Source organism: Loxodonta africana, chromosome 2 (assembly GCF_030014295.1).
Source record: "Loxodonta africana isolate mLoxAfr1 chromosome 2, mLoxAfr1.hap2, whole genome shotgun sequence".
NCBI classification, from domain to species: Eukaryota; Metazoa; Chordata; class Mammalia; order Proboscidea; family Elephantidae; genus Loxodonta; species Loxodonta africana.
In genome coordinates, this window is record NC_087343.1 from 125,867,508 (window position 1) to 125,886,657 (window position 19,150).

The 19,150-nt window shown below is 39.7% G+C and overlaps 1 protein-coding gene across 14 annotated transcripts in view; it reads left to right on the forward strand.

Annotated features, from left to right (window-relative positions):
• The window catches only part of RAPGEF6 (Rap guanine nucleotide exchange factor 6), a 267,271-nt gene extending 249,084 nt beyond the window's left edge, over positions 1-18,187 (forward strand). For 11 of the 14 annotated variants that reach the window (XM_023548454.2, XM_023548463.2, XM_064275382.1 and 8 more), the window contains 3 exons: positions 1,370-1,872; positions 4,170-4,484; positions 5,175-18,187. In XM_023548454.2, coding sequence (XP_023404222.1) covers positions 1,370-1,872; positions 4,170-4,484; positions 5,175-5,200 — 844 coding nt within the window. In that variant the 3' untranslated portion in view covers positions 5,201-18,187. Of the gene's footprint in view, positions 1-1,369; positions 1,873-4,169; positions 4,485-5,174 lie in introns of those variants that run through there. The other 3 variants (XM_023548476.2, XM_023548488.2, XM_023548485.2) reach the window with 2 other exon arrangements.
• Positions 18,188-19,150: the final 963 nt, after the last annotated feature.

Genomic DNA, 19,150 nt, shown 5'->3' on the forward strand with positions numbered 1-19,150 from the left:
TCAATTATATAAAAAATGTTAACTCTCAATTTCTGTTTACGATCAAGTAAAATGGAAATCTTTGAGAAGACATTGAGGAAGTTGATTCAAAGCTGACAGATATTGTTAAATCTGTATATTTTCATATGAAAAAATTAAGGTATAGTAAAGTATCATCCTATTTGTAAAGATTTCTAAACAGTAATTTTCTATATTAGGGATAAGCAAACTTTTTCTAAAGGCTCAGATAGTAAATAAAATATTTTTAGGCTTGCAAGCCAATATCATCTCCATCACAACTGCTCAGCTGTGCCATTGTTGTACCCAAGCAGCCATAGACAGTAGGCAAACAATGGGCATGGCTCTGTATTTACAAAAACAAGCACATAGCCAGATTTGGCCTGCAGGCCTTAGTCACCTGACCCCTGCTCTATACTATAAATCAAGCATTCTAGAACTTTTTCTGTCAAGGGCCAGATAGGAATTTTTAGGCTTTGCAGGCTGTACTTGGTCTCTGTCTCAAATTCCTTGTGTTTTATTTTGTTATCGTTGTGTTTTGTTTTGTTTAAACCCTTTTAAAATATAAAAAGAATTCTTTACTCCAGACCATACAAAAATAGGCTGTTGGCTAAATTTGACCCATGAGGCTTAGTTTGCAGACCCCTGCTACAAATGATAAGGATTCATTTATAGGTAGTCGGGGGAAGTTGGTATTTACTAGGCACTGTACTTAGCTCTCCATCAGAATCAACTCAATGGCAATGAGTACTCAGCTTGAGGAGCCCGGATAGCACGGTGGTTAAGATCTCGGCCAATCCCTGAAAGATTGGCAATTTGAACCCACCAGTGGCTCCGTGGGAAAAAGATGTGCAGTTTGCTTCTGTAAGGATTTACAGCCTTGGAAACCCTACTGGGCAGTTCTGCTTTGTTGGAATCGAATCAACAGCAATGAGTTTGGGGTTTTTGGTACTCGGCTCACCTCAGAGGTACGTGGGAAAATAAAACATGGTTCCCGTAGACATATGGAGACCAATCTAGTATTATGTTGACTTCGCAAGAATAAAAATGTATACTTAATTTTATCAATTTCAACTTTCATCTTTGCCTTTTCATTTAAACTCAATTCGAAAAAAATCCTGAGGAAACCTTGCTAAGCATTTGAGCACCTTCAGTGGATTTTTCGTGCTGAGTATTAAGATTAAGGCCAGTAAAGAGTTTAGTGATGATTGGTTCTAGTGTTGTTATTTTCACAGGGTTGTTGTAGCATGAACACTTACTGCGATACATATTCTGTTGTCTCTCTTGGGCAGTAGTTCTTGCAGTAGAGAGAAGAAAATTTTTGCAGGAAGTGAATAAATTACTTTTAATTATGTATCTTCTCCAATTTTAGGTGGACACTCTCGAAGCCATCTCTAATCAAGGGTTTAGCTGTCTCATCTTCTATGAGCAGTGAAGAGATTTCTCATGAGCACATCATTATAGAAGCAGCTGACAGTGGTCGTGGAAGTTGGACTTCCTGCTCAAGCAGCTCCCATGACAATTTCCAAAACCTTCCAAACCCAAAAAGCTGGGATTTTTTGAATTCCTATCGACATACCCATTTGGATGGCCCCATTGCTGAAGTTGAACCCACCGACTGTGACCCCTACTCCTGTCCTGTAGCCTGCTCTAGAACTTGTGGTCAGTGTAGAGGAAGCCTAGAGACTAATCAGTTGAGACAGAGTTGGGCCTCTTCCAGTTCTCTGTCTGATACATATGAGCCAAACTATGGGACAGTTAAACGGAGAGTGTCAGAGAACACTCCAGCTGAGCCATCCGAAGGCTTGGATGCTAAGGATGGCACTGACCCAATGTATAAAACTGTCACTTCAAGTACAGAAAAGGGCTTAATTGGTAAGTTGTGTGTCTTTTTTCATATCTGTGGCATTTAGAGACTTGGTAATTAAAAAAATGACATTGGGATATTTTGGCCCAGAATTTTATTCTTGGAAAAATCCCTTCTCTCAAACCAGCCTCTCGTTTCTCCCTTTACAAACAAATTATTTCCCAAAAGTTCATGACTTCTCAAGTGGTTCGGGGCAGATACTCAAGCCTAGTAAAATGGAAAAAAAAAAAAAAAAAAAACTTGTGAGGTTATTTAGTTAGGGGGATAGGTTTGTTTGTCTTGTTTTATTTTGCTCTTGAGATTTTTGATTTAGTTGAGGAAATATCATTCATTGCATTATTATGTGGTGGTGATAAAGGTGCTATTCATCACTTCATAAATGCTTGGACCACAGTTGCTGTGCATACATGGTAGAAACATTGAATCTGATACTACATTTAGGTAGTAAAAATGGGAGAGATGTGATAAGGAAATTCAGAACTTTCTAATGTACCTTCTTAGTGTGCATCACAGATGTGCCAGTGCCTGTTTGTGGATTCCATTCTTAATCATGCACACAGCTTTCTCGGTGCAGCCTTTATTTAGCTACCAAATACTTTTTTTTGTGTAATTTCCTCCCTGAATTATATAATTATCTAGATACAGTAGCACCTGCCTTTCTGTTTGTGTAAAGACTGTACTTTTCATAATTCATTCTTCATTCTGTAGAATATACGTGATACTGCATTTAATTATGTAATATGAGAAAAGAAAATGTGCTGATTTTAGTTATTGTCAAATTGCATTATAGGTTTTTAGCTCATTCAGTTTTCCTAAGGGTTTTTTATTAAAGTCTTTTAGTTAACCACCGTAGGTATATGTAAGCGTGTATGTGCAAGGATATAAAACTTAGCTCTTGTCCATTTAGGAAAACAGAATCTTTCATTTCTTTGATTTCTGGGTGACTGGGTAAATCACGTACATTCTTTGTTCTTGTTGTCTTACTTCCCTTGGCAAGCCAACCAACCCCCTATCTCACCACCTGTCTTTCCTCACATGGGAATGGAAATCATTTCTGGCCTTTCTGCTGGTTAAGTTGTAGAAATTGCCATATGGACGAACCTGATGCTCTAAAGGGAGAAATAATATTAGAATTAATTACCCTTTTTTAGTATGTTCTGCTTTTATACAGATAGTTTGTGTTTTAAAAGTTACTTGCATGTTCAAGATATTCAGAGAGATTTGTCCTGTGAGTCCTGTGGATTGGTCTTAATTTCATGGAGCTTCATCTTAATCTAACCTATTTCTGATGGTTTTTGAAGTTTTTGCTTTAGTCCCAGGGTTTGCAAACTTAGGAAAAGGATTTAAAGTCACCATTATTTTTAATGTTCTCTGGAAACAGGCCTTCAAACCAGTTTGTTCCAGTTCAAACCTCTGCTGAGAATTTGTATTTCCACCCCAGATATACTGAATCAGAATCTACAGTTTAACAAGATCCCCAGGTGATTCTTACATATAATAAATTTTGAGAACCATTGCTCTACTAGTGATGCTCAGAATTGGTCCGTAACCAGCAGTATTAGCATCGCCTGGGAACTTGTTAGAAAAGCAACTTCTCAGCAGGGGTACCGACAGAGACCTAACTTGTTCGAAGCCCTGACTGAAAATCAGGGAAACTTAATTAAAGGTGAATTTCCTAAAATTGTTGTTTTTTTCTTCTTCACTTAATCACAAGACAGAAGTTAGAAGTAAGGTCCTTGAAGGATTAGCCAGCTGTACCAGGCATGTTAAAATCGTTTATGTCCCAGGACCGAGAACTCTAGTCTGCCCAGAAATGCTAGAAAAACAGTGGTTCATGTCTCAGAGTCATACAGCCTTTAAACAGATGGTACAAACGTCATTTCTGTGAAAACCTTCCCAGTCACAGAGAGTGGATGGTTTAGTGTGAAGTCTTAAATGTTTCTGACTCAGTGATCTTTGGACTGGTATTGCTGCTGGAATTTAGCAAACTTTTTTGATACCAAACTTTTTTGTGAACTGCAGAAGGAAGCATGTTATCAATGTCATCTCTTTTACCTCTCATTCTATTCATGTTTATAAAACTTAATGTAGTTTATCAATATGTACTTTAAAAACAGGTTTAAATATTGTTTATTAAGCTTTTCAAAAATGTTTTTAATCTATCATTGTGTTCAAATGTGTTCATGTTGTCTGTTTTTAAGTTCTATTTTGTCATTGTAAAAGTTTCAGTCTTTTGGGATTTTTGTTTGTTTGGTTTGTTTTTTATTTTTCATTAACATTTCCATTGCTTATTTTTTCATGCCAGTGTACTGTGTCACCTCACCCAAGAAGGACGATAGGTATAGGGAGCCACCTCCCACTCCTCCAGGATACATGGGGATTTCTTTAGCGGACCTAAAGGAAGGACCCCACCCGCACCTAAAACCTCCAGATTATAGTGTGGCAGTGCAGAGGTCAAAGATGATGCATAACAGCCTCCCTAGACTGCCACCGGCTCCTCTCAGTAGCAGCCCCATGGCCTGTGTTCCATCGAAGATTGTAACTCAGCCTCAGAGGCATAATTTGCAGCTATGCCATCCTAAACTAGCAGATGTGACTGACGCAGATAGTGAAGCAGATGGTATGTTGAAAAATTACCTTTATGGCTCTTAAGGGAATTGCTGGTATATTATGGTAATCAATAATGTTTTCTTTAAATGCCTTAGAAGTCTTTTAAAAATCTTAAAAAAAAAAAAAAAATCCCTAAAAATGATTGTGTTTTCCAAATGGAAAGGACAGGCTGCTTGTTTCTATGTGCCCAGTATACTTCTGGCCCAAATGGAATATTCTTACCCGTGATAGAACAGCAGCTCAGTCTAATGGTATCATTTTGGGAGGAGGCGTTTGACCATAGCAGAGTTGTGTTTCCATTAATGCATGGCAACTTGAAATAGCAAGCATCAAAGTGCTGAAATACCAGAACTGATATGATCTTTGGTATAGTTCTCTCCTTAGCAAAACTCTTCACAGTTTTCACATGTGGCAGTAGTTTGAAAAATGGTTTATTTAAAAATATATATATATATTTTATCATTCCAAACAACAGAGTAATAAAATGGTTAAAACCACTTATGAAACTAGTTTATTGCCAGTCTGCAGTGTGATCAGAGAACATCAGTGTGTTTACAATAAAATCTGGGCCTTGATAGGTACTTGAGATAGTTCTTTGTTGAAACTGACTATTTTCTAAGCAGAAGTAACCTAGATAATTGTTAGTTGTTACTCATGAATATGTTGATCTACCAGTTAATTGTGTTTTTATTATTTTCAGAAGATGAACAGGTTTCAGCAGTCTAGCCATTGGCCAGCCCACGTGAAGATCACTGAAAGTCACTGAGGGATGGTCAGAACCACCCTGTGATTCTGCAGGCCATTGCCAACAAGCAGCTCGCTGCCATTCCTCGCCCAGGGGTTCCGTTGCCTGGACTCCGAGCAGTGAGACCGACCTGACTGAGTCATGCTTCCTTTTCACTTAATCCCTGCAGATGCATAGCCTTTCCTCAGCTGTCGATGCTGTGCCAGGACATGTCTCCACTTTGCACACCAGACCAGCCTTGGGACCAGTTCCTAGAACAAATTCAAAGTCATCCAGATGCATATCACTATAGATTTTCCTTTAACAAGTTATTTTAAGTTAGGATTATTACTCTTATTTGTGTGCCATAGCTTTGGCTAATGGACACATTCACTATGTCTGCCAATACCAAGGAAATTCTTGTGTATTTGAAAATTAACTTGCTTGAAGTTGTATGGTATTGTTTATATTTGGAAGCGCTGGCTAGCAAGTGTGTATTCGGGGCCCTCAGGCTGTCTCTGGGCTGACCAAACAAGTCGCCGTCTTTACATAAAGAAGCGATTTGCTGTAACTTCTGTCGCACCAGTGCAGTGTAGGGTCTCAGTCCGAGCGGGATAGGCAGTGGTTTCAGGTTAGTGTTAGGAAGGTCACAGTTTGGAAGGCCAAATGAAGCAGACATTTTCTTGTCAGTCCTTTGGGAAAAGGGGGTGGGATTGGGATGGATAGGAACTTTGATGTCAAAGAATGAAATTTTGATGTTAAATGACACGTAGACACATTCTTCTCTGAAGTGAAAATCATGCCCTGTCTAATTGTAATGAGAAGGATAAATCCAGCAAATAGAGAATGGGTTCTAGAGAGTTATTTTTCTACTCTATAGAACCCCAAAACTAAAATTTTTCACTACTCCAATAAAGAGTTCTTTTTTTAAACAAAGTATAATCACAGTGAGGTGTGGTAATTATGAAAAAGAGTTTGGTTTCGTGCAGTGTTCTGCAGCATACCACCTGCATGTCTCCTAGCACCAGACTGTGTCCATCTGAATAAATCCTGCAGATCTCAGCTGCCCGCGGTAAAGCTTTTTAGCCTACAAAAGTACATAATTGGTGGGAAATTTTGTGAGAGAAGGAGGAGCTAGATTTATAGAAATGATTATTTCTTGTTTCTCAGGTTAGCCCTTGAGGACATTCCTTAACAGCCTATGTGGCATGGATCTCTTAAGTATTTAATTAAAATTTCAGTGACTTTATTTCCTGGATGAGCTAGGTTTTTCAGGTTTTTTTAAATTAAAGACAGTGTTTTCTATATCTTAAGTTTAAAGTTTTTTAGTGTAAAGCTAAGTGAAGTTTTAATAAACTTCTGTTAGTACCAAAAAAGCCAAAGCCATTAATATGCACTACCCAGATCAACTTGGAGCCAAAATGGGTTTTCTTCTGCAAAGTTGTTCGTATGTGACCATATAAGATTTAGTTGGTTCATGGCTTCCCTTTTAGACATTTGTTCTCTTGTTTCCTAGCTGTCTCTTCCCTCTCTTTCTCTGTATCCCTTCCTGTCCCTTTCATTTTAAAATCATAAATCAAGTCCAAGTGTTAAATAGTAGGTAGTATTTCATCTTTTCCATCAAAATGATTGCCTCTTCACTTTAGGAAAAACAGCATGTTTGACAAAATCGCCCTGGAAAAAATGAGAACATGAATCTGAAATTTAAGCCTTAGAAATTAACCCAGGTATATAAAAAAAAGGAAAAAAAACTTTTTTTCTTTTTTTTTTATATTACAGTGAGGCTAGGTAGCTCCATAGCTTTTTTAGTCCATTGAAATGGAAAGTAGCGTGGATGTAAATCCTGGTCTGAGAGTCATGCTCTAGTGATCTAGCCTATAAACAGTGGTCGTCTGATCACGGAGCTATGTCTTTTGGTTGAAAGTGAAAGATATTTTTGCTATAACCAGCTTTTTATCAAGTTTGAGTATCAATCCCCACCATTTTATATCCATTACCCCAGAAAAATTGGGCTGTTTGCACAGTATCTGTTTATTTAGCAGGTCTTTCAAATCAAGTGGAAGCCTTACTCATCTTTGTCCTTAATGGTGTAAATAATACCTTGCACAGAGAGTTGAGGCCTGTGGTTTTGGACTTGCACCTTATAGCTGCCTTTGTTTTACCTAGCTTTAACTGTGTTTGAATCAGCTGATCACATTGATCAGAAACTAATGCCAAACGCTTTGTAGTTTGATATGTATGTATCCCTTAAAAAATAGGTTTTGATTTTTATATTATTTGAATTCAGGGTATAGAGAAGCCCAGACCTGTATTTGCTCCATCTCCAAATCACCTGTTAGTTTTTGCTTTTATTTTATAAATTTGTAACTTCAGTGCTCTCTCCTCCCACCACAATCCTGAAATCTGCCAGGACTACTGAAACAGCAAACCCTCAGTGCAAATTTTTGCTGAATAATGATATCGACAAAACAGGCTCTTTATAATGAAAGCTCTGAACAATTAGTAAATCCAATACATGCTTCTATAGAAATTTGTTGTAATAGATTCTAATTTCCTCCAAGTGATTGCTGTCAATGTGATATTTAACTGGGGAGAAAAAGCCTTTAATGGTTTTTCATGAGAGAGATAAGTCACATCATTGTCATCTGCTTGAGAATCTCCCAGGCTGGAAATGTGGCGGTTAATCATGAAGCTTTCCAAGAACAAGCCTGCTTTTTATAATGTGTTCTCTCCTCTCCAAAAAGAAGGGAGAGAGAAAGTTTCCTTGCATATTTAAAACAATGGTTGTATCTGATATAATTTTAAGTTTCTGAAAAACGTGCTGTTAAAGTAGATGTATCCCTTTAGCATTACCTTAAAGGTTAGAAAAAAGGGAGAAATCTTCAGAAAAGTGTCACAGTACATATTTAAACTTGAACCCCAGTTCATCTTTACCTTTTGTGTGTGTGTGTGTGTGTGTGTTTAAGGCTTCTTTATTTTTGATACACAGAATGCAGTTGATCTTTTAAAATCAAGAGGTGAGCTTATCGGCAAAAGACAGAAACCAAACTGCACAGTTGTAATAATCAAATAGCAATTATACTGCACAATTCAGTGATTGTAAAGTGTCCTATAACAAGCAATGTTTGTCTCCTATTTTTTGATACCTCTTAAACTTATGTCTTTTAGAAAGACAGTGCCTCTGTATGCTTTTTGTATTTTTACTGAGTGTAAATATTTGTTATATTTTTGGTTAAGAGAATGTAAAAGTACCGTTTATTATTATCATATCTACTAATACATTGGTGGAATCAATAAAGAATCTACGTTAAACACCTGTGCACTTTATTGTGTTTGGCAGGTGGAATAATATCACAGACATCCATGAAGGCCAGTCTGGGACCAATGTCCCATGTGAAGGCCTTATTTTTAACTATCTTGAGAGAACTTGGAGCAGTCTAATTCTTACAGTATGAAGTCTGTCAAACACCTAGCTGTTGTTTGGGTTAAAAAAATTGTATTTGATTGCAAGACAGATCACTGGTTTAGACCCCATTGGGGATTACTTTTCTCTTATAACAGTAAATCCGAAGCTGACTCTCCAGGGCTGATGTTGCGACTCCACGGTGTTGTCAGGGACAGGGACCTGACCTTCACACCTCTGGGCATCACCTCAGTGTTTCACGCAAGAAGGAGAAGGAAGGGTTTAGGGAAAAAGGTGCAAATGTGTGACGCTTTTTATTAGCAAAACAACAGCCTTTCCAGAAGCTCCACTTGAATATTTCCGCTTCCATCCCATTAATCGGAATTGTGTCTCATGACCAGTGGCTGCAAGGGTACTTGGGAAATTGACTTTTTTAGCCAAGCAGTTGATGCCCCAAACAAAGTCGAGCTTCTTTTCAATAAAGAAGGAAAGAATGGATATTTGATAGGCAGCTAACTGGACATACCACAGCATGCCTTTCGTTCCTCCTTTGGGAGGGACATGTAAATTGCAGCCATTTGTCTCAAGGGACAGATCCCAGTGCCCTTGGCAACATAGGAAATTCTGCTTTAGCACCCCTTTCTCAAATCCCTCAACCTCCCCTCTGTACCCAGAGAATATATATATGTAGCTAAGGCTTCTACCTTTTCCCAGTTTACCCTTCCAAACACAAACCAGGCTTTCCCAGGCCAGTCTTTCCTATGGTTTCATGGCGCATTCCCTGCAATCAGTTGACTGAGGGAGAGAAAACTCAATAATGGTAGGGCTCACCTCTTGTTTCTTGGGATTACTGTCTTCCTTTGTTGCCTGATGTCCAGTGTCCTCGGTGCCATTGTTTTATGTATTTTGTACGGTTTTTTAGTTGCTTCAGAAAGGAGGGTATAAAGTATCCATTACTCTACCTTGACCATAAGCAGAAGCCCATATACAAAATTTTACTACAACTTTCTTAGTAAATGATAGAACAAGCTGACCAAAAAACAAGAACAATAAAGATACAGCAAGGAACCTAATGGGCCTATATAGAACACTGTACCAACTACTGTAGAACTCACGTTATTTTCAGATGAACATGGAGCATTTATCAACTATGTGTTAGGCCATAAGGTATGAAAAAAAATTTAAGGGTTTAAACTATGTAGAGAAGGCTCTCTACTACAGAATTAAATTAGGAATCAATTTTTAAAATTAAGAAATATGCCTCTAAATAACCTAGTGGAAAGTAAAAATTATTTTGAACTGAATGAGAATAAAAATATGAATATCAAAACATTGGATATTGTTAAAGCCATGATTATAAGGAAATTTTATCACCTCAAATGCATATATTAGAAAAAATGAGAAGCTAAAAATGAATAGCTAAGCATTCTGCTCAAGAAACCAGAATAGTAACAGCAAATTAAATCCAAATCAGAAGGAAATAATAGAGTTAAATAGCAGAAATTAATGAAATAGGTATAATAAATACGCAAATAAAAAGGATTACCAGAGCAATAAGTTGTTTCCTTTAAAAGAGAAATCCTTGATGAGAATCATCAAGAAAAACAGCAAAAATAAAGTCAGGAATGAAAAAGAATTACCACTAAATCATTAAAGAGGTAAGACAGCATGAAGAGTTTTTTGCTAATTTTAAAATGTAGAGGAAATAATTTCATAGGAAAAAGCACAGCTCACCAAAGCCACAATAAAATGAAGAAAAATTCGGTAGTCCTCTAACTAGAAAACACTGGTGGCTTAGGGGTAAAGTGCTATGGCTGCTAACCGAGAGGTTGGCAGTTCGAATTCTCCAGGCGCTCCTTGGAAACTTTATGGGGCAGTTTTACTCTGTCCTGTAAGGTCACTGTGAGTCGGAATCAACTTGACAACAACAGGTTTGGTTTTTATAACTATTAAATTGAATCTGTAATTTAAAAGACCTTCCACAAAGAAAACTCCGTGCATGGATTGATTCATAGGTAATTTCTACCAAACATGGAAGAAGTAACACTGATCACAAGACCGGTAGGCATTTCTTAAAGTTCCATCACTCTCTCACATTGGTCTTTCTCACGCACACAAACCCACTAGCTATAAAGGAAATGATTACTATATTTGATTACATTAAAATTAAACTCCTGTTCATCAGAAAACACCATTTAAAAGAGCTAAACAATAGGCAGTAGAGTTGGAAAATGTACTGTAATTCATATAACCTTCAAAGGACAGGTATCTGGAATATATAAAGTGTTTCTAAAAGCCAAAAGAAGACCAATAGAAAGATGAGCACGAGACTTAAGGAAGCGCTTCATAAAAGAGGAAAACATGGCCCATGAACGTATGAAAGTTGCTTAAACACATTGTGAAAAGCTCTAAATACATTTGGAATTGGTGATGGGACAGTATTAGATGTGCTGCCCTTTATTGGGAGTGTGATAGTTGATGAGGGTAGATAGAAAACTTTCTCGAAACAATATGGGCTAAAAGAAAAAATTGTGGTAAAAATACACTGGAGCCACCAGATGGCGCTACTGTACCATGTGACAATTTGTCTCTTAGAAAATTAAAAAGTAATTTCTTAGTCATCTTTCCAGATACATCTGCATCCCATAATGAAATATTTGGGGAGGACCGTCAGTCAAAGATGCAATGAAACTGAAAGCATTTACAAACCAGAAAATATGAGAAAATCTTAGATACTATTTGGGTAATCTCTGGACAATAATGAATGGACGGGTATGGATATACCCAATTCCTACTGCAATTTTGTGCGTTTGACTATAGGATTTGGAATACTTAGTGTGTATTGGTCTTTTCCAGGGATCCCAAGAGAAATCTACCAGAAAGTATAAATGGCTCAAATCTGAACAGGAATACAAAGCTGGTATTATGCATAAGAACCAATCAAAATTCTAACAATGTGCCTTGAATGACTGCATACTCTAAAGACCCCTGACTGCTGCTCTTCTGTTCTGACCACACATTTTACACAAGAAAAGTGACATTGCTTATGTGGGTGATTCCTAAGCCCTGGCTAAACAGGAATTTTGTGCTTTCCTCATGTAAAAGGAACAGGCCTACTAGGAAATGTGAGGAACACTTGTAAGAATTATTGAGGCCGAGAATGGGGACTCTAGGGATTGATTTGTATCCCCCAACAAGTTTTGTTCAGTCCTAACCTCTGGTACCCTGGATATGACCTTATTTGGAATTAGTGCGTCTGCAGATCTAATGAGTTAATACGAGGTCGTACTGGAGTAAGAAGGGCCCTAATTCCATGTGATGGTGTCTTAGAGGAGAAGAGACACACAGCAAAGACGGTCATGGAAAGAAAGAGTCAGAGATTGAGGTAACGCTGCCACCCTAGGGCTGCCAGAAGCCAGAAGAGATAAGGAAGGATCTTCCTCGCGAGGTTCCGGAGACATCATGGCCCTGTTGACGTGCTGAATTTTGACTTCTAGCCTCCGGACCTGTGAGAGGATAAAATTGTATTGTTTTAAGCCACCCAGTTTGTGGTAATTTGTGATAACAGCCCTAGAAAACTAATGTACGTGTTAAAACGACTTAGTTTTTATGTATAGTCTACATCTCATTCAAAGCGTCCAGAATTATGGGATAGGTAAATTACAATCCAAACGTTCAGTGGCTTTTACAACACGTATGATGGGTTAATCCACATTAGTCCACGGGAGCTAGTGATGACCCAGGAACAGTGAGAACCAGCAGACCTGGATTTCATACATTAGAGACAGCATTTTTCAAAAGCACTGCTGAAGGAGACCGGCATTCTCGACAGGCATTACTTCAGGGCTCCAGCCAGGCATGGGGGCCTGTACAGCACAGTGCAGGGGCCTGCGAACGTGGACAAGCCAAGCCTAGACACCATGGGGCCAGCGGACTCATGAACAACTGAGGAATGAATTGGGGCCATTTAGAACAAAGTCCAGTCACATCAGTGACTGGGGGAGTCGAAGTCTGGAGAGGGTGTCCAGGGCTCTGGGATCACGTGCCAAGTAAGCACACATCAACCTGTTTTGAGTCGGCCTTTAGGAGACATATCCAGGAAAAATTTTTAGTAAGCTTTATTGTGAAAAAATGAAGTGCACACAACAGATGCACAGTTTGACAGTTATTAGGAAGTGACTATGTATGTTGGAAACCCTGGCAGTGTACTGGTTAAGTGCTACAGCTGCTAACCGAAAGGTCGACAGTTCGAATCCACCAGGCGCTCCTTGAGAACTATGGGGCAGTTCTACCTGTCCTATAATGTAGCTATGAGTCAGAATTGGCTCAAGGGCAACGGGTTTGGTTTTTTGGTGATTAACCAGTTAAAGAAAGAGAGCACTACCAGTAGCCCAGAATCAACCCTCTGGTCAACAGGTTGCTTTTTGGTTTTTATATTTGCTGGTAATTGGAAAAACTAGAAAGAAGCACATTTAGTTACAATTGACATACAGTAAATAAACTCATTGCCATCGAATTGATTCTGACTCATAGCGGACACAGTCGGACTCCCCGCTAGGGTTTCCAAGAAGCGTCTGGTGGATTCAAACTGCCAACCTTTTGGTAAGCAGCTGGGCTCTTAACCACGGCACCACCAGGGCTCCATACAATAAATTACGTGTATTTAAAATATACAATTTTATAAATATTGACATATGTGCAAAACGGTGAAACGCTCACCATGATCATAATAATGAACAAATTCCTCGTCCCCTGAAATGTCCTCATGTCCCTTTGTAACTCCTTCCAGCTACACCTTCCCAGGCAACCACTGATCTGCTTTCACGATACATTAGTTTGCGTTTCCTAGATTTTGATACAAATGGAGTACCACAGTATGTATTTTTTTTTTTTAATAATTTATTTTATTTTATTTTGTTATTGTTCAGTCATCACTAGTCTTTTTAACTTTGGTCACTTCCGTGGATATTTATGGTATTTCATGGTGATTTTTGTTTGCATTTCCCTGATTAGTATGGGGTTGAGCCCCTTTTTATATTTGTATGGGCCATGTGATTTCCTCTCTTATGAAGTGCCTTTTTGAGTCTATTTTCTTCTTAATGATTTATAGGTGCTCGCTATGTATTCTGGATACGTCTCCATCAACTATGTGGATGGCAAACATCTCCCACTCTGTGGCTTGCTTTGTCACACTCTTCGTGGTATCTCTGGATGAAGAGAAGTTCTTAATTTCAAACTGGAGAAATTTCTTATTTTCTTTTATGGTTAGCACTTTTTGTGTTCTGTGTAAGGGGTCTTTCCTTACTCCAAGTTCATGAAAGTATTCTCCTATGTTGTCTTTAAAATACTTCTATTTTGCCTTTTAAATTTAGCTTCAAATACATCTGGAATAAATTTTTGTGTATAATGTGAGGTAGGGGTCGGGTTTTATTCTCCCACACATTTTCTCAGTGAAAGAAAAGAGAGATGTGGGGTAGTAAAACAAACAAACAAAAAATCACTTTATGTACATGTAAAGTAATATATGTTAGAGAATAATATATTGTTAGGAAGTTTTATTTGTTGTAGAGCCCTGGTGTTGCAGTGGTTAAGAGCTCAGCTGCTAAATAAAAGGTTGGCAGTTCGAATCCACCAGCCGTTCCTTGGAAACTCTATGGGGCAGTTCTACTCTGTCCTATAGGGTCGCTGTGAGTCGGAATCGACTTGATGGCAACAGATTTGGTTTTTGGTTTTTTATATTTGCTGGTAATTGGAAAAACTGGAAAGAAGCACATTTATATCAAGGAGAATTTGATTACAGCAACCTGAGAAGGAAGGAGCTTGAAAACTATAAAAGGCAAAAAAGGACATATAACACAATGTGAGATCACAGGTAAAGAGACAGTCTACACATCAGCATCACTGAACAAATAGAGTCACATGTTGGACCAGACACACATGCTTTTTAAGTTTTGGGTTCTTTATTTGTTTATAATGCAACATTGTCATCAAGAGGGGCTCAAAGAAATCCAGTCTACTCTAAAACAGCACAGTATATATTTGTACCCTTGCAATATGTATTATGTACAATATTAGAAATATATATATTAAAAGATCTCTTTAAAATGATTAAGATAAAAAAATCTCTTGGTGCTTGAAAATGCTGTATCTGTAAAATTCATGTATTATGCTTTGAGTCACAAGGATGCAGGATAATTTAGATTTCCTTACACTCATTTTTTAATTTAGTCAATTTAATTGATCATTGTGGCCTCGACCTTTATTTTATCTCACAAACATTGCTGCATGAGTCTAGGTGTGACATTTTTTTTCTTCTCCTTCAATCTATTCACAGACTCTCCGGAGAGAGACCAGATCTGAGCCTTGCAAGGGTTGGGAAACAAGATTCTAGAAGCTCCTAAGAAGAAGCCATTCTCAGTGCAGGTGAACTAGTTTAAAAGCAAGAGCAGGGTGAAATAATAAAGAGAAGGAAAACATTAAGAAAATATGACAGTCACAATATAATCAAGTGTCCATTGAAAGTTGCCCCAGAGTAGACACAATGCAAACCACCAACTCAGTCGCTTGACGTCCTTTTCTGGTTCTTCCTATCTAAATGTACTTGGAATAATCTCTAATTGAGACTCCCGGTGCCTGGCACTCTGTACCAGCAGAAATCGATGCATTCGGGAGTGACGTTCAAGAAGGCAGTGGGTGCACGGGAGCCTGACTGCGGCAGGAATCCAAGACCCCCAAAGAGGTCACGTCAGAAACTCGGATTATTCGGCGACGGCCCAACACCTCAGGACAGAGCCGCGTGCCTTCCTCAGGCGGTTTAATCAGTAAATGAATGAATAGCTACAGAAAAAACATTTGGACGTTTTCAGTTAAGTCCTCAGACACCACACACACGGTCAGACAGTATGTCCCATGTGTCGCATGTGAAAAACACCACGTGCAAAACCCGATGACGTAGACACCGGGCTTTCCTCGCCTGCCAGGCACCAACAAACGGGAAAACCCAGCGCAGCCGGGCCAGGTATTCCAGGAAGTCGGCGAGAGGCAAACACGACCTGTTCTTCCGGGATTAGCAACCATGACCTCCTGCCTGGTCAGATCGTGAAACCCAGGAGGATGTTCTTTCTTCCCGGACTGTGGCGCCCTCTTCTGCTGGGCAGTTGGTGAGCTCGGTAGAGTCACCTCTTACAGGCAACTCCAGAGAGCAGGCAGGACAACGCGGTGGGGGCTTTTTCTTTTCTTTTTTAATTGTACTTTAGATGAAAGTTTACAGAATAAGCTAGCTTCTCATTAAATGATCAGTACACATATTGTTTTGTGACATTGGTTACTAACCCCACGACGTGTCAACACTCTCCCTTTTCGACCTTGGGTTCCCTATTACCAGCTTTCCTGTTCCCTCCTGCCTTCTCGTCCTTGTACCTGGGCTAGTGTGCCTCTTTAGTCTCTTTTTGTTTTATGAGCCTGTCTAATCTTTGGTTTAAGGGTGAACCTCAGGAGTGACTTCAGAACTGAGCTAACAGGGTGTCCGGGGCCATACTCTTGGGGTTTTCTCAAGTCTTTGTCAGGCCAGTAAGTCTGGTTGATATTTTTTTGTGAGTTAGAATTCTGTTCTACATTTTTCTCCAGCTCTGTCCAGCACCCTGTATTGTGATCCCTGTCAGAGCAGTCAGTGGTGGTAGCCTGGCACCATCTAGTTATACTGCACTCAGTCTGGTGGAGGCTGTGGTAGTTGTGTCCATTAGTCCTTTGGACTAATCTTTCCCTTGTGTCTTTGATTTTCTTCATACTCACTTGCTCCAGATAGAGTGAGACCAGTAGAGTATCTTAGATGGCCACTCACAAGCTTTTAAGACCCCAGACATTACTCACCAAAGTAGAATGTAGAACATTTTCTTTATAAACTCTGTTATGCCAATTGGCTAGATGTTCCCAGAGACCATGGTCCCCATAGCCGTGGCAGGGCTTTTTCTTTAGCAAGTAAGTTCCTCAGACTTTTGATGTTTCTGTATAAGATGAGGGGTTTACGAGGATGACTGAAAGAAAATCAACAGCATAGGCTTCTGGTGAAATAGAAGGTAAATATGCTAACAAAGCTTATTATGACCTCTACTTTCTAAGGAGCCCTGGTGGTGCAGGGGTTAAGTCCTCAGCTGTTAACTGAAAGGTCGGCAGTTGGAACCCATCAGTGGCTCTTGAGGAGAAAGATGTGACGGTCTGCTTCCATAAAGATTACCGCCATGGAAATTCATGGGGCAGTTCTACTCTGTCCTGTAGGGTCACCATGAGACACAATTGACCTCATGGCACACAGTAACAATTTTGTTTCTAATCTTTAAAAATATAGAAGGTATAACTCCCAGTATAGATTCATTTATTAGTTCCAGATTGCCAAAAGCACTTTGAAGGTGTGCTGTAGCAGGGGAGAGAGAAGGGGCCTGTTGAAGTCCTGTGAGGTCAGGGAAAGGGGTGAGACTGTTAGGAATGTTTTATTCTTGTGATCCCGTTCTCACAACCATCCTACTGAAGAGGTTTTACTCTCTCAATTTTATAGATGAGGAAACAGCTGGTTAGAGAGATTAAACAACTTGTTCACGGTCAAACAGCTAAGAATATTCTCCAGGACTCTTGAGCTCTCTGCCTACCCTCCCATTGTCATTGTAGCTTTGTCCACCCCCACTACTGGTGAGTTTTCTTCACATGGTGGGATATGGTTTTGAGGAGCATGCTGGGGTTACATTTCACAGCTCATGCAGTAACTGACCTCACCCCCAGGCTGGGAATCCAGGGAAGGCCTTACACTGGCACCTGCAATCCGGAACATGCATTTGTGTGTGCGTATAGGGGCTCGTTACAGTGACTCGCAGTCTCACCAGAACCCCCACAGACTGGAGAAAGAATAGTTTCCCAAAGAAAGGGATTTGAGGAGTTGCTACAAGAAGCCAGGCAGGAAAGCTTGTAGGGCAGAATGCGGAACTGGGGTTAAAGCCGCATGAGTCAGCTCCCTGCCAGTGCGTGTCCACTATGCCCTGCGGTCTCAAAATCTACAGGCTTAAAAACAGGGGAGAAGAAAGGCAACAGGGCTGAAAAGAGATGAGAGCTCCAAGCCACTCTAGGGCCCTCCCCGTCAGCAAGATGGAAGGGAGAGCCCCTGGCTCTGAAGCCTCACCCTTTGGCTCCTGAGGAGCGCAGACCCAGAGCTCCTCTCCAGGTGTGGAGACCGGGGAGGGCGCTGTGCTCATGAAACCAAATGGTGTAGGCAGGACAGGGATCAGGGTGAACTACTGCACAGTATTTATTTTATTTTATTTATTAAAAAATAAACAAGAAAAAATACTAAAAAGAAAATAGTCAGGAATCCAAAAAGCAGTAACAACCAGCAGCGGCACCTACCCCGAGGTCTGGGCCACAACCTGCTGCCTGCTGGCTTTGGGGGAGGTCAGACACCGAAGAAAGTTAAATGTCCTTCTCCAAACGGTGCATCCACACAGGACTCAGGAACTCCAGGGCCATCCAGAGCCAGTGCACAGGCCCTGGCAAGTCTCCAGACGAGGATGGACACCCTGCCGTGCACTTCCCAGAATAGAAAGTGCTCTTTGCAGCAACTATTACACTGCCCTTCAAGGGGAGCCATGAGCTCAAATAGGATTTGAATGTCTAAACTCTGTGATGATGGAAAAATAACCACTTTGAAAACTCGGTAGCTCATTTTATTATGATGAGCCCCAGGGCATCAGCAAATTGAAACGCTGAACAAGCCAGAGTTAAAGCCCAAGATGACGTTTCTCTCTGAATTTTTGCTTGTGGTGCAATCTTAATGCTGACTAGCAACTTGATCTCTAGTGCCCTTGGGGGATTTTAGGGACGAGAAATGAGAAATCATTTGGAGTTTGGGTTTGTTAGTTTGTGTGGCTGCCCCAAAGGTGGTTTCTTCTCAAGAGAGCTGAAACCCCCCATAGCTGCACTGGGTTTTCCCTGCCACTACAGCTGCAGCTTACCCCAAGTATTCCATGTCTCAAATGTTCTTGTTTGTTTTTATTTGATGTCTGAGCTTATTATTATGAAATTACTAAAGAAAATGAAATCCAAATAGCATAGAGTGGCATGAAAGTCCCTTACCCACTTCCCAAGGATAACCACTTGTTTTGAATTCTTCAGAGGGTTCCCCCTTACTTTTAAATAATATAGGCATACTTTCATTTCTTGATTCATCAACTTTGAAATGTACAGGTGATTTTATGCAACAAAAGATGAGGCATGTAATGGACTTACACCTCTTGTCCTCCCTCCTTCCAATTTTTGTTTTATTTTTCTGTTTGTCTCTCATTTGTTGTCTTTATAATAAAGTATTTTTAACACATATATATGCAGAAAGTATTTCATAAGTTCCCAGGATGTATATAAAGGAATTAGCTTTTACAGTACCCCCACCATCCACTGTTTGCCTTCCCTGTTTTCTGTTATTCATCAAGAGGTCCCCCACCAAGCCCACTGCCATCAAGTCGATTCCAACTCATAGCGACCCTGTAGGACAGAGTAGAACTGCCTGATA